This window comes from Mus musculus, chromosome 11 (genome assembly GCF_000001635.26).
Source record: "Mus musculus strain C57BL/6J chromosome 11, GRCm38.p6 C57BL/6J".
In the NCBI taxonomy this organism is placed as follows: domain Eukaryota; kingdom Metazoa; phylum Chordata; class Mammalia; order Rodentia; family Muridae; genus Mus; species Mus musculus.
In genome coordinates, this window is record NC_000077.6 from 72,438,906 (window position 1) to 72,453,819 (window position 14,914).

A 14,914-nucleotide genomic window follows, 5' to 3' on the forward strand; every position below is an offset into this window, starting at 1 on the left:
CCTACCTGACAAAGAGAAAGGAAATTCTTATTTAAGGGTTTGAGGGTTTAATTTTTTTTTTTAATTAAAATGATACTTTTAGACGGGCAGTGGTGGTACAAGCCTTTAATCCCAGCACTTGGGAGGCAGAGGCAGGTGGATTTCTGAGTTCGAGGCCAGCCTGGTCTACAGAGTGAGTTCCAGGACAGCCAGAGTTACACAGAGAAACCCTGTCTCAAAAAAAAAAAAAAGATGCTTTTATCTTCTGTGTGTGTGTGAACTGCATATATGCACATGTCCCACATGCTTCTTCTGTCTGAGGTCAGAGGAGGGCTTTGGCTCCCCTGTAACTGGGGTTACAGATGTGAGCTGCTATATGGGTGCTGGGAACTGAACCTTGATCCTCTGCAATAGTAGTAAGTGATTTTTTGTTTGTTTGGTTTTGTTTTTTTTCCAGACACGGTTTCTCGGTATAGCCCTGGCTGTCCTGGAACTCACTCTGTAGACCAGGCTGGCCTCAAACTCAGAAATCTGCCTGCCTCTGCCTCCCGAGTGCTGGGATTAAAGGCGTGCACCACCGCGCCCGGTTTAGTAAGTGCTTTTCACTAACACGCCATATCCCTTGTCTCTATAATTTTGTTTTTTAAGGCAGAGTCTCCCTGTGTAATCCAGTCTGGCCCAGGCACTGGGATTACAGGATCACCAACACAGTCAGCTAATTGTTTTGTTTTGTTGGCTTGGGGATCAAATTTAGAGCACTGATGTGCTTGGCTGGTGTTCTATTTCCATACCATATCCCCAAACCCAAGCTAGCAGAGCTCTTAATTGTACCATCTCCACTTCTCTCTCAGACAAAACATTGCTAGGCGCAATGATTCCACCATCTATTCAACGATTTTAGCTTTTAGCCTGGTGTCCTTTCTAGCAAATCATCTCCTTTGGCCCAGGTCATCGCCTACGTTGACATTTGCCATAGGTTAGCCAAGGCCTTACTCCAGCATAATTCACTGCCTCGGTACTCACAGCCACGGGCTGTGGCTGCTCTCAGCTAACAGTTGACCTTTTAAAACTGTAAATCAGATGTAAATCCTCCCTGCACTCTCTGAAGAAATTCTGAACCCTTGAGCCTGGCCCTGGGTTCTATATAACCTTGCTCCTGGCACCTGAGTCCTCCTCCTCACCTTACTGACCTCATTCCCGTAAGAGATGAGTGGCCTCTGTAGAAGAAATGTCCTTGGCCTGCTCTTAGATTTTTGCCCTGGGGACAATAGAGCCCATCTTGTCCCTCAGCTGTCAGCTCACATGTCAGTCTTGTCATGGTCTCTTAAATAGAATCTTAGAATCTATAGAATTTTCCCTTTAATTTTTTTTTTGGTTTTGTTTTTGTGTGTGTGTGTGGTTTTGGGTTTTTTGGTTTTTTTTGTTTTGTTTTGTTTTGGTTTGGTTTGGTTTTTCGAGACAGGGTTTCTCTGTGTAGCCCTGGCTGCCCTGGAACTCACTTTGTAGACCAGGCTGGCCTTGAACTCAGAAATCCACCTGCCTCTGCCTCCCAAGTGCTGGGATCAAAGGTGTGCACCACCATGCCCGGCTTCCCTTTAATTTTTTTTTTTTAAGAAAATGTTGTTTATTTTATTTTATTTTTTTTTTTGTTTTTTGTTTTTTTTTTTTTTTTGGTTTTTCGAGACAGGGTTTCTCTGTATAGTCTTGGCTGTCCTGGAACTCACTTTGTAGACCAGGCTGGCCTCAAACTCAGAAATCCGCCTGTCTCTGCCTCCCAAGTGCTGGGATTAAAGGCGTGTGCCACCACCTCCCGGCTGTTTATTTTTATGAATACACTGTATCTGTCTTCAGACACACCAGAAGAGTGGATTGGATCCCATTACAGATGGTTGTGAGCCACCATGTGGTTGCTGGGAACTGAACTCAGGACCTCTGGAAGAGTAGTCAGAGCTCTTAACCGATGAGCCATCTCTCCAGCCCCTCCCTTTAATTTTTAACAGGCGATGTTTTCACGTTTTTTAACATTTAAAAGGCTCCCTCTGCTCCCTACATTCCTTATTTTCCTCATAACTATCATTTAAAATGTATTTGTCTACTCGTTCATCAACCATCTCTTCCCACTAGAAAGGAAGTCCACAGAAGCCGCGGCTTTGTTCGGATGCACACAATAAAAGCGGAATAATAGCGGATGTCTCGGACTAGATCGCGAGCAGACCCGGGTCTGGGAAGAGATCATACTACGGCTTTTTCGTGGATTTGTTTGCACCTCCGGTCGTCAGGAACTCCTCCAGGTTAAAGGAAGAGATCGAAGCATCAGTTTCTGAGCACACGCGCGTGTGAGAACACTCTGCTCCACCCACAGCCACAAGGGAAAGGCAAGGCCGTACGGAAGCCACTTCCAACCTGCTAGGCCCCGCCCTCACTCGGACGTCCCAGTGCGCAGGCGCCGAGACCTGACCTGGAAGTGACTGTCTTCTGAGCCCACGTGTTTGGCTCAGCATGGCGGAGATGAAGAGCCCCACGAAAGCTGAGCCTGCGACTCCCGCAGAAGCGGCGCAAAGCGACCGCCACAGCCTGCTGGAGCACAGCCGCGAGTTCTTGGACTTCTTCTGGGACATTGCGAAACCGGATCAGGAAACGCGGCTCCGGGCCACGGAGAAGTTGTTGGAGTACTTGCGCACAAGGCCCAATGTATGATGGAGGGGCCCAGGCCCATCGTGGCTCTGGATGCAAGGGGGAGGGGTGGGCCCTTCAGATCACTGTTGAACACGAGGGATGTTCTTGGTTCCGTAGGATTCGGAGATGAAATATGCCCTGAAGCGCCTAATCACTGGGCTTGGGGTGGGCCGAGAAGCCGCTAGGCCCTGCTACAGCCTGGCGCTGGCACAGGTGAGACTGTGTGTCTGGCAAGGGCACGATCTCGCTGGGCAAAGGTGGCGTCTAAGGGTAGGGGGCACCGAAGCTGCGGGGTAAGAAGAAATCCGAGATGCTTCAGAGGGGATACAGGCATCCTTACTTGGGTGGGAGGAAGTGCCAAAACATGGCCTATGTACAGCAAAGTCCAGGCAGGTGGAAGAGTTGAACACGTTTTCTTTCTGATACACGTTTATCAGCTACAGAGTATTAGCTACAGTTACTGGAAGTAGTGAACTTTGAGGTTGATTTCTGCAAGGTTGGGGAGCCGCCTCCAGGTTAGGAAGGCAACTGATGACAGACCACGTAGAAATTTGTACAGCAAAAAGCAATGAAGACTAACCAGCCTCAAGGCAACTCAGAACAGGATCTTTGGATGGGATGGGTTTTCCCAAGAGGTACAGAAGCAGCCTAGGCCTTCTGAAGCCTTGATGGAGGTGGGGCTTAGCCATGTAAGATGTGGTCCCTTGAAAGCAGTAGCGCTTGTGAGGGATGGGAGGAGCACGGAGATTATATTGGGGAAAGCTGAAGGAGGGAAATGGACTTGGTCTGGTTTGTTGTCCCTGGGCCACTCCTGAGCTCTTTCTGGTCTTGCCTGGTAGCTGTTGCAGTCTTTTGAAGACATCCCATTGTGTGACATCCTGGATCAGATACAAGAAAAATACAGCCTACAAGCCATGAACAAGGTGCGTGAGATTCCCAGACAGACAACCTGCTCCTGAACAGCTATGGGGAGGGACCCTCTTCACCTGTGTTTTCAATCTTTTTCTAGGCAATGATGAGACCTAGTCTCTTTGCAAACCTTTTTGGAGTGCTAGCCCTCTTTCAGTCAGGCCGCCTAGTGAAGGTAAGAGCTTTTGGCACGGGGCGCAGGGACTGGTTTAGGGCTGGAGGGGAACAGATGGTAACAGACCCTGCTCTTCACCTTTTGCTCTCTGTGGATACCAGGACAAAGAGGCCCTGATGAAGTCCGTGCAATTGCTGAAGATCCTGTCCCAACACCCCAACCACTTACAGGGACAGCCAATAAAGGCTCTGGTGGACATCCTCTCTGAGGTAGAGAATCACAAGTCATGCCGTCTGATTTGGGAAACGTTGAAAAGATTTGGGTAGGAACATGATGAGGACAGATGGTTTGACCATGCAACTGGTATGAGGAGGTTGTTTGTTTGTTTGTTATTCCTCTCTCACCAACTATCTTAAATCTGCCTTGTCTTTCAGGGTCTCAGCACATGTCCACTCAGTTAGGCAGTTCAGATACTCCATAACCCTCTCTGGTGGCCTTTGTGTGGCTAGTGTGGGTCTGGAACAGTGCTTGTCAATGCCTGAGTATGTAGAAGGCAATCTGAGTACATTTGCCATAGTTGGTTTGGTCAAGCCTGGGTCTGTTTGTATCTAGAGTCATTTGCCACTGTCTTGTCCCTGATTTGTCCTTTTGGCACAAATGGAGACAGACCAGAATTTAAGTTGCAGCTCCCCACATAGGGCTCTGTGTATATGACACCGGCTAGCCCTCTTACAAAACAAAAAGAGGTATAGTTTTGAATATAGACCCCAGGCCAGTTAGTCATCAATACAGTGCTGGGGTCTGCTGCTTGGCAAGTTGACTGACTAGTGGTGTATCCGAAGCCCATGGGTAGAACAAGACCCACCCTTTCCACCTGTGCCCCCACTCCAGGTCCCAGAGTCCATGTTCCAGGAGATCCTGCCAAAGGTCCTCAAGGGTAACATGAAAGTGATCCTCCGCTCTCCCAAGTACTTGGAGCTCTTCCTCCTGGCTAAGCAGAGGGTGCCGACAAAGCTCGAGTCACTCATGGGCTCGGTTGACCTGTTCTCAGAAGACAATATTCCCAGGTTTGAGGAGATTGTGAGTGGGTTCTCACGGGGGTGTCCTGCACTGTAGTCCTCCGGGTAACGTTTACTGAATCTCCTCTGCCTTCTAGTCTGGTGAACATCCTGAAGGTGGCCGCCAACTCTGTCAAGAAGGAGCACAAGCTGCCTAATGTGGCTCTGGACCTGCTCCGCCTGGCGCTCAAGGAGAGCAGATTCGAACTGTTCTGGAAGAAGGTTTTGGAGGAGGGGCTGCTGAAGAATCCGTCCTGGACATCCAGGTGTGTGTGACACTGGTCTTCCCTCTCCTCCAGCCTGGGTGGGACCTGATCAAGTACAGGGCCTCTGACCAGGCTCTGCCCCAACTCTCCTTAGCTACATGTGCTTCCGCCTACTGGGTGCGTCTCTGCCGCTTCTGTCAGAGGAGCAGTTGCAGTTGGTGATGCGAGGAGACTTGATCCGCCATTTTGGGGAGAACATGGTTATTTCTAAGGTAGGTGTCGTCTTCCCATGTGGTTCAGTGCTGCCTGCAGGGCCAGGGCAGGGGTTCTTCCTCTGAAGATCTGGTAGGGGAGGACTTGGCCAGTAATCAGGCCCTTTTGTCCTGGGGCCCACTTACCAGCAGGCCCAGCCAGCCATCTATTTGGAACACTGCTGGGGGGGTCACATTGAGGGGAGTGGTTATTGACCCCAGTGTGTTCTGCATTTTGTGCCTAGCACCTGTAAGACAGTGATGGGGGTGGGGGGCTATACAGAAAGCACTTGGGTTTTGAGCCACAGGATGGCACGGGTAGGTACTGGTCTATCACGACTTGAGCTTAGGTTCCCTTCATGCCAGTCAATCTTGTCCGCAATCTTTGAGGGAGAATTGGAACCTTCTTGTGCTGGGGATGAACTAAGGAATCAAGGATAGACCTTGATGGAGTTGTGGCAAAGTTAGGTTCAGCCCTGCTGTGTGACTGGAGTGGCGAAGTCCTGGGTTTAGTCTCTATAGACAAAGGTGGTTGCCTGCCTCTTCACTCTGATAACCCAAACTCATGCTCATCTCTTGCAGCCCCAAAACCTATTTAAGATCATCCCAGAGATAAGTACATACGTGGGTACCTTCCTAGAGGGGTGCCAGGATGACCCTAAGCGGCAGTTGACTATGATGGTGGCCTTTACAACCATCACCAATCAAGGTCTCCCTGTCATGCCTACCTTCTGGCGTGTCACGCGGTTTTTGAATGCTGAAGCCCTGCAGAGCTATGTGGCCTGGTTGCGGGACATGTTCCTGCAGCCTGACCTGAACTCCTTGGTTGACTTCAGCACTGCCAACCAGAAGAGAGCTCAGGACGCCTCGTTGAATGTGTGAGTGGCACGTGTCAGGAGCTCTGAGGAGCTCAAAGCCTGAGTGCCATGGCTTCAAACTAGAGGCAGGAGAGGAGGAAAGTTAGCCCTTGGTTGTGCCCTTGTTTCTCCTGACAAGAGGTCGGGGCAGGGTGCGGGTGATCCCGGGGCAAAGGGGTACCCTGTTTCTGAGGTCACTTACATGGCCTCTGCTTCCAGGCCTGAGCGAGCTGTATTCCGGCTCCGGAAGTGGATCATCCACCGCCTGGTCAGCCTTGTGGATCATTTGCATCTGGAGAAGGATGAAGCTGTGGTTGAGCAAATAGCCAGGTGTGTGAGGGACACTGTGGGTGGCATGACTACGAAACTAGGTCCCTTGCCTGGTCCTTGTTTGGTTCCCGTGGAGCCAGAAGCCTTCAGGTTACGTTGCTGGCATGCAATAGGGTATCTACTGGGTATGCTTCCTATGGAGGAAAGAGATGAGGGAAAGCAAAGGTTCAGACTCAATCTATGGGTTCTGTAGCAAGCAGCTCTGGCTCCTCCACTTGATCTCAGGTGGCCTGCTTATGTTCAGAGGGTCAAACTAGAGAAGTGGCCCTTGCATGGTCCAGTGAAGGGCGTCTCCCCATGCCGCTGCTGATTTGCTCGCAGGTTTTGCTTGTTCCATGCCTTCTTTAAGACGAAGAAGGCTACGCCCCAGATCCCAGAGACGAAGCAGCACTTCTCCTTCCCTTTGGACGACCGCAACCGTGGGGTCTTTGTCAGTGCCTTCTTCAGGTAGGTCTGGGCTACCCAGGAGATGAGGACACTTGTTTTTTTCTGAACTGTGAACAAGGTCAGCAGGCCTGGGATTGGGGCAGGGGGCTGAACCCCAGGGTAGTTGGAGGGGTTGGGTGTGCTAATGCTGTCTTGTGAAACCTCCCTCCCTCTTACCCAGCCTACTGCAGACGCTCAGTGTGAAGTTCAGGCAGACACCAGACCTGGCTGAAAATGGGAAGCCTTGGACTTACCGCCTGGTTCAGTTGGCAGACATGCTGTTGAACCATAACCGCAATGTAACCAGTGTGACATCCTTGACAACACAGCAGCGTCAGGCCTGGGACCAGTGAGGGCATGGGATTTCTGGGGGTGGAGGAGGGTGCCCTGTCTGTCTGCCAGTGGTGCCTGCAAATGTGCCCCTGCCCCCCTCTCCCCCCCCCAGGATGATGAGTACTCTGAAGGAATTAGAGGCCCGCTCCTCTGAGACCAGGGCCATTGCCTTCCAGCACCTGCTGCTTCTGGTGGGCCTCCACATCTTCAAGGTATTGTCGTCTATAGAGAAAGGCACTGTGGGGCTCCCCCAACTCAGTGGCTTTGGCGGGGGCAGTGGGACATGGAGGTTGAAATTGAATTTCCTAAGCCAATTCAGTCCTGCATGAAAGTTGCCCAAGGGGAAAAAACCCTGCTCCATCTGTGTGAGTACCAGCCACCATCCCAGGCATTCCCTAGAGGGCTGCCCTGTACTTGCTGGGTACCAGAAACTTTGCTTTGGGCCACACCTCCAGTGACTGAGATTGGTAGTCCCACAGTCCCTTCTAGATGTGATTTACTGATTGGAAGTTAAGGGTGTGAGCGAAAGTGCTGCCCCCTGCAGGAGGGAGGCCAGTTTGACACACAGGACACTTGTCCTTTAGTAGTCAATATATCACATTCTACCATTTGTATTGCCCTCCAGAACCACCATACTGTCTCCCTCTGTTTGTCAGCTAACATTTTAGAATTTATTTTGTGGATGAGTACAAGGTTAGCCCAACATTGTGGGGCTGGGATTTGCTAGTCCTGTGGCCCTGGGTGTCCTTTTCAGCCTTAACTGTGGGTGCTGGTAGGGAACTTAGGCTCTATGGCCTCGTTAATATACACAGGCTGTGAAAAGGCTCTTAGGGGTACACATTTTGCATTGTAAGGGTGACCTGCCAGGCATACCTAAGTACTCTAGTTTCAGTTCCTCTCTGATGTCTGCTTTGTCCTGCCCATAGTCCCCTGCAGAAAGCTGTGATGTCCTAGGAGACATTCAGACTTGCATCAAGAAAAGCATGGAGCAGAATCCCCGCCGATCACGCTCTAGAGCCAAAGGTGTGTCATTGCTCCTGGGCAGGCTAAGTAATCAGGCTGTCTGTATCCCGCTCAGCCTAAATCTGCTCTCCCTCCTGTAGCCTCCCAGGAGCCAGTATGGGTGGAGGTGATGGTGGAGATCTTGCTGTCCTTGCTGGCTCAACCCAGCAACTTGATGCGCCAGGTGGTCCGGAGTGTATTTGGTCATATCTGTCCCCACCTTACTCCACGTTGTCTGCAGCTAATCCTGGCTGTGAGTTGGGGCCTTTGGAGAAATAGATTGTAAGATGGGTCTACTGATATGTGGGAGTATGTGACGTCTTCTGTACCTCTGCACCTCAAAGTGCTACATGCCGCCATCCCCACAGGCCGTTCAAGGGACACTCCTCTTTTCCTCCCTGGGGTGGTGGGGGCCTTTGGCCAACATAGAAGAGACTTTCAGGGGTGACCTAAGGAGAGTATGAAGTTGGGGCAGCAAGTACAGTGGTGGTCTGGAACTTCTCAGGTGCTCAGCCCTGTGACAAACGAGGATGAGGATGACAACGTGGTGGTCACTGATGACGCTGATGAGAAGCAGCTGCAGCATGGAGAGGTACTCACCAGAGGGCGCTTGGTAGGGCGGGTATCTGGACATAGTCTCTTAGTGTCATCAAAAAGGTGTCTTACCTCTTCCCACCCATAGGACGAAGACTCAGATAATGAGGACAATAAGAACTCAGAGAGTGACATGGACAGTGAGGATGGGGAAGAAAGTGAAGAGGAGGACCGTGACAAAGATGTGGACCCAGGCTTCCGTCAACAGTTGATGGAAGTGTTAAAAGCTGGGAATGCATTGGTGAGCAGGACCCAGGGGAGAGGGGGTTTGTCCAGCCATTTAAGGGTCGGCTGATGGCTCTGCTGTGTCTCAGGGTGGAGTGGACAACGAGGAGGAGGAGGAGCTTGGGGATGAGGCCATGATGGCCCTGGACCAGAACCTGGCCAGCCTATTTAAAGAGCAGAAGATGCGCATCCAGGCCCGGAATGAGGAGAAAAACAAGCTACAGAAGGAGAAGAAGCTCCGACGGGACTTCCAAATCAGGGTGAGTGTACTGGTAGTTGCCATGCACCCTGAGCTGTTCCTGCCTCTCCCATGTTTCTGCATGAGCTGACTCTTAGCCTTTTGGCCACAGGCACTAGACCTGATCGAGGTGCTGGTGACCAAGCAGCCTGAGCACCCCCTGATCCTGGAACTACTTGAGCCACTGCTGAACGTGATCCAGCACAGCATGCGCAGCAAAGGCTCCACCAAGCAGGAGCAGGACCTCCTGCACAAGACCGCCCGCATCTTCATGTGAGTGCACACGAGTTACCCACCCCTGGGTTCTCACGCTTGCGGCTTCCTGTGCATAGAGGAGAGGTCCCATCCCAGCCATCACTGTTAGAATAGTTGGGGATTCCGACAAGCCCACTCTGTTCCTGTCTCTGAGGACATAGAACTTCATCTTACTTTACAGAGGCCAGAAGCCACTGTCCCACAAGACAGATACACGTAGGAGAGGAGGGACACTTTAGAGGCATCAAGTTTCTGTCCATCTCTAAGCTGGTTTCCTAACTTAGCAACGTGACTTGGGGCTGCTCTTTGCTGTACTTGACAGAGCAAAGTAGAGAGACACCTTTTGACCAACTTTGCCTTTCCTGCCCATAGGCACCACCTGTGTCGTGCCCGCCGCTACTGCCACGAGGTGGGGCCGTGTGCAGAGGCTCTGCATGCCCAGGTGGAGAGGCTTGTGCAGCAGGCTGGCAGCCAGGCTGATGCCTCTGTCGCCCTATACTATTTCAATGCCTCTCTGTACCTGCTGCGAGTCCTCAAGGGCAACACCAATAAGAGGCACCAAGATGGTCATAAGTTACACGGAGCTGACACAGAGGACTCAGAGGTGAGCCAGGGTCAGCCCTGCTCAAGACTCTCCCTCAGCCTTCTCCCTGCTCCCAGTCTCACCCCAGCTCTCTCACCAGGACCAGGCTGCTAACTGCTTAGACTTGGACTTTGTGACCCGGGTGTATTCAGCATCACTGGAATCTCTTCTGACCAAGCGTAACAGCTCACTTACGGTCCCCATGTTCCTCAGCCTCTTCTCCAGATACCCAGTAAGTATGGGAGCCAGCCTGTCTGTTGGGAACTCTACCCAGCCCAGTCCCCAGCTAATGGCCTCTTGTCCTTCCCCAATCCCTAGGTGATCTGTAAGAACCTGCTTCCCGTCCTGGCTCAGCATGTGGCTGGCCCATCTCGGCCCCGCCATCAGGTAAGGGGCTGTCAGAAACACCTGGACAGTCTTCTCACTTGAGAGGCCTGCGTCACTGACCTTGGCTGTGCTCGTGCTGTAACTCGTGATTGGCACAGAGGAACTGGAGGAACCTTGCTCTCTGGCCTGCATAAGAGGGCTTCCCTTGTCGGCTTAGATGCCAGGGCTATCAGACAGGCTAGAGGGAGATCAACATGAGGTCGATCTTGCTTCTATCCAGTTGGGACCACTGCCTCTCCAGGCCTCGGCAACCCTTTTCCCACATAAGAAGAGAGAAATTGATGATTGTAAGGCCTAGCACATGCAGCCTTCTCTAAGTTTCTGTGAGTTCCTGAGTCTTGACCTGACATACTGGGGTTCCTACTGACTATTACATTCGCCTTGATGCAGGCCCAGGCATGCCTGATGCTCCAGAAGACTCTGTCTGCACGAGAGCTGAGAGTCTGTTTTGAGGATCCTGAGTGGGAGCAGCTGATTACCCAACTCTTGGGAAAGGCCACCCAGGTAATAGCTGTGAAGCCCCCACCCATGAACTTGTCCCAGGTTTCTGGTAACCAGATTGCTTGGAACACATTTCCTCCTCCTGGGCCACTGTTAGGTGTGGGATGTAGAAAGGCCTTGGGCTGTTCTCAGGGGTGTCTCAGTGTTGGCCTTCCTCTGTAGACCCTGCAGACTCTTGGGGAGGCACAGAGCAAGGGGGAGCACCAGAAGGAGCTATCCATCTTGGAGCTGCTGAACACTCTGTTGAGGACAGTCAATCACGAGGTAAGGCAGCTGCCCGGTAATCAGTGCCCAGGTGGAATGGGCAGCAGTTCTGACAGTAGTCCTCCCGGGGGTGGGGGGATCTCCAGAGGAGTGTGGCCTGGGAGCCACATGAAGGTTCCAAGGGGAGGATTCTGGCCTTTTAAAAGATTAAATGCTACTGGACCTGGTAGATTGGGAGGGAGGCTGTGTTACTGTGTGCCAGAAAGAAAACTGAGATGTTAGTAATCAGTGAGAGGGGCTAGAGATGAGGCTCAGAATAGAGGGGCAAGAGTTACTCATGAGCCATCAGGATAGAGGGCCAGAAGACCACTGGAGATGGGCAGGTGGCTGAAGAACTACAAAAGCAGAGACCCAGGACCCTGGCTATGGAATGGGAGTCAGTGCCAGTGGTCCTTGCTTCCTCCACAACCAAGGGACTAGTGATGTAAGGACAGAAATGGTTAAGGGACTCAGGAGCCACTGGGAAGACCCAAATGCTGGCGAGAGGCCATGTCACCACCACTGCTACTCCAGCCTGCCTTTCCTCTGCAGAAGCTGTCTGTGGACCTCACTGCTCCCTTGGGCGTGCTTCAGAGCAAGCAACAGAAGCTGCAGCAAAGCCTGCAGCAGGGGAATCACTCATCTGGCTCCAATCGCCTCTATGATCTCTACTGGCAGGCCATGAGGATGCTAGGAGTCCAGTATGTTCTGGGAGAGGGACCAGCATTGGGCATGTGGCTAAAAGGACTCTCCCTCCAACCAATACTGCACACACACACACTGTTCTGTATCCTTCCTTACAGACGTCCAAAGTCAGAAAAGAAGAATGCCAAGGATATTCCTAGTGACACCCAGAGCCCCGTCAGCACAAAGCGGAAGAAAAAGGGATTCTTGCCAGAGACCAAGAAGCGAAAGAAACTTAAATCTGAGGGCACCACACCAGAAAAGAATGCTGCGTCACAGCAGGATGCAGTGACAGAGGGTGCCATGCCTGCTGCCACTGGTAAAGACCAGCCCCCCAGCACAGGCAAGAAGAAAAGGAAGAGGGTAAAGGCCAGCACCCCATCCCAGGTGAATGGGATAACTGGGGCCAAGAGTCCAGCTCCCAGTAACCCCACCCTAAGCCCCAGCACCCCTGCCAAGACCCCAAAACTGCAGAAGAAAAAAGAGAAGCTGTCACAGGTGAATGGAGCCACTCCTGTGTCCCCCATAGAGCCTGAAAGCAAAAAGCATCATCAGGAGGCACTCAGCACAAAGGAGGTCATAAGAAAGTCCCCCCACCCCCAGTCTGCCCTGCCAAAGAAAAGAGCAAGGCTGTCTCTGGTGAGCAGGAGCCCCAGCCTGTTACAGAGTGGGGTCAAGAAAAGGAGAGTGGCCAGCAGGAGAGTGCAGACACCTTGAGTGTGTATAGTCTGTTTCCCTGCCCTAGAGACTCCTATTTTTTCACCAATATTTTAATAAACAATCCATGATGCTATATGACGCCAATCTCTGACTCAACCTTCCAGGGTTAGGGCCCGTGTGCCCTTCCCTTCCCCAGGTTGTTCCACTGGAGAGCCACCAAAACATTTAAATAGGTTTATTTATTCATTTACAAGAGGAATATATATTTGGCTTCTCTCTTAAGACTTTGAGATTCACAATCAGCAGCTCTAAAAAATAAAGGAGCAGTTCAGCTTCCGGAAGGAAGAGGAGGCAACACTTGGACCTGGTTCTTGTACAACAAGAAAACATTGCTAGGGCCCCTGCTGGGGTTAGGGTGGGAGCCAGGCTGGTCTTTAGGGATAGCACCCTCTGCAAACCCACGCCCAAACCCCCAGGGTGCCCCAGAGTTTGGTGGGGTGGGTACCACTAACTAACACCACTGAAGCCACAGCAAGTGGGATACAGCCACAGGGACTGTTGTTACCCAAGCTGGTTCTGGAAGTTTCCTGCAAGTTGTAATGGTACCCCAGGACCAGAGCCACCTTGGTTACAGCGTGCAAGGAGTGTAAAGCTGGGGATAAGTGCCCAAAGGTGACTAAGGTGGCTGCAGGGGAGTGAGGGGTTGTGTGTGTGGGGGAAGTGTGATCAAAGGCTGGGGTGAAGGCCCGGCCCCAAGAGTCAGTTGGGGTATGATACCTATAGGCACTGGTGGGCAATCTCCAGCAGTTTTATACCCTAGGCCAAGTAGTGTGGACAGCTGGGTAAGTCCTTTAGCATCTTATCTGACTCCTCATTGGAAAGGACTCTTGGGTCATCCTGCATCCTGTAGGATGAGGTGGCTTCTGGGGTACTGTAGGAGTTGGGGGGCTGGGGTAAGAAAAGGTCAAGTTCTCAGCCTACCACCAGGGCCTTCACCCCCTAGTGCCGCAGCTTTCTTTAAGGGGGTGCTCCCACCTGAGAAAACCTCCAGGCAAAGAACTAGCTGAAGACAGCAGAGATGGTATCCTGGGAGACTGTCCCAGCCAGAAACACCCAAAAGTGGATACCCAGCTACATATGCCAGGCAGAATTTGCTGTTCCCAAGGTTAGAGCCTAAGAGTGGGGAAGTGGTCCCCATACACCAGAGCCTTTGGCAGACCTCAGAACTGGAACTGAGGTCCCGAGACCTGAGCCATGTCTTCTGTGTATAGCCCAGGACCTGTTTCTTCAAAGCTGTGGAGTGTGCCTTGCATGGCACACAATGGAGGAAGCTCCAGCTCCTTGTTTCTACTGTCGAAGGAGGACGGCAGTGGCTCCCTCAAGATCATATGAGCTAAGGGCAGGCCAGAATCTCCCCAAATCCCTGCTGCACGGTGGCTTCTATCTTGGCCCTCCAGTCCCCAGCCAGGGCTGGAGTTGTGTCCAACTGAGTGGTTCCAGCACACACAGCCTTCCAGGCTAACTGAGGATGCGGCTTCTTCTTGAAGATAGGGCCACTCAGTCCTGGCGGTCCCAGGCCAAAGAGGGTGGGTACCCAACTGTGAGTTACACAGGAAGCTTTGGGACCGTCCTGCCGGTCCAGGATGCTGGAGAACCTCTCCCAACCTAAACTGCAGTTCATTGCTGTCCCAGCGGCACCTGTGGGAAGGGGTCAGGTCAGAGGTGGAGCTTTGGGTATTGTTCCAAAGCTGGCTTCCTCAGCTTTCTCCCGCCATTCCTGTGAACTTGGGGCTCTGATCCTTGTTTAACATTACCAGAAAGCTAAAGCTTCCAGGGCTAGGCCACTGGGAAGGTCAGAGACCTACACCCTTGTCCAGGAGGATTTAGGAAGACAGCAGGACCTGGCAAGTTCCAGTGCTGACCTATGCTCCCGGCCCTTCCAGGGAGGGGAGGGCACTGATTTACTGGAAGAAGGCAGCTCCCACAAATCCACAGATTCCGTGACAACATTTCAGAGGAAGAGGGCAGACCCAGGGTAGAGGGCGTGTGCTAGGGGAAGAGATGGTTTGGAAGGTGTTTTGTTCCCTGTTCCTTCAGGGCCACTCCTCCCACAGGAGTTTCCTGGCCTGCACTCACCACCTCAGACTTTCACGGATGCAGGAGGCATCACCAGCTGGTTCACCCTGAGGGAGAGACGGGCGGGGGTCAGGGTGGTACATCAGCGGGGACTGGGCCCAGGCACGGCTCTGGCACATCGAATCACTGGGGCCGGTAGACCGGAGGCGCTGGGCAGGGACCTCGTCAGCCCCAGGGGGGAGGTGGGAAAACCCAGGGGGAGGGAGAAGAGAGAGAGAGAGGAATAGAGAAAAGAGGAGAAAGAAGTCAGAAAGTGAGAGAAGGGG

General features: G+C 52.2%; 2 protein-coding genes across 8 annotated transcripts in view; one reads left to right on the top strand and one right to left on the bottom strand.

Moving 5' to 3' along the window:
- The first annotated feature begins 2,421 nt into the window (after positions 1-2,421).
- Positions 2,422-12,865, top strand: Mybbp1a (MYB binding protein (P160) 1a). The gene is made up of 26 exons (NM_016776.3): positions 2,422-2,670; positions 2,773-2,868; positions 3,495-3,578; positions 3,665-3,739; positions 3,841-3,948; positions 4,571-4,746; positions 4,836-5,003; positions 5,098-5,215; positions 5,777-6,072; positions 6,271-6,381; positions 6,703-6,828; positions 6,989-7,156; positions 7,253-7,352; positions 8,067-8,163; positions 8,244-8,395; positions 8,648-8,734; positions 8,825-8,977; positions 9,051-9,221; positions 9,312-9,472; positions 9,827-10,058; positions 10,138-10,269; positions 10,356-10,424; positions 10,815-10,928; positions 11,088-11,189; positions 11,721-11,869; positions 11,972-12,865. The coding sequence occupies exons 1-26, from the start codon at positions 2,479-2,481 to the stop codon at positions 12,567-12,569; spliced, it is 4,035 nt and encodes a 1,344-aa protein (NP_058056.2). The 5' UTR covers positions 2,422-2,478; the 3' UTR covers positions 12,570-12,865.
- The window catches only part of Spns2 (spinster homolog 2), a 38,339-nt gene continuing 36,157 nt past the window's right edge, over positions 12,733-14,914 (bottom strand). For 3 of the 7 annotated variants that reach the window (XM_006532935.2, NM_153060.3, NM_001276383.1), the window contains 2 exons: positions 14,649-14,695; positions 12,733-14,210 (listed from right to left, as the gene is read on the bottom strand). In XM_006532935.2, coding sequence (XP_006532998.1) covers positions 13,733-14,210; positions 14,649-14,695 — 525 coding nt within the window. In that variant the 3' untranslated portion in view covers positions 12,733-13,732. Of the gene's footprint in view, positions 14,820-14,914 lie in introns of all 7 variants that reach the window. The other 4 variants (XM_006532934.2, XM_006532936.4, XR_388404.3 and 1 more) reach the window with 3 other exon arrangements.

Coding starts and splice junctions, on each gene's coding strand:
- Mybbp1a (NM_016776.3), top strand. CDS start 2,479: ATGGCGGAGATGAAGAGCCCCACGAAAGCTGAGCCTGCGACTCCCGCA. Junction 3,949..4,570: donor TGGTGGACATCCTCTCTGAG/GTAGAGAATCAC, acceptor CCCCCACTCCAG/GTCCCAGAGTCCATGTTCCA. Junction 6,829..6,988: donor TTTGTCAGTGCCTTCTTCAG/GTAGGTCTGGGC, acceptor CCTCTTACCCAG/CCTACTGCAGACGCTCAGTG.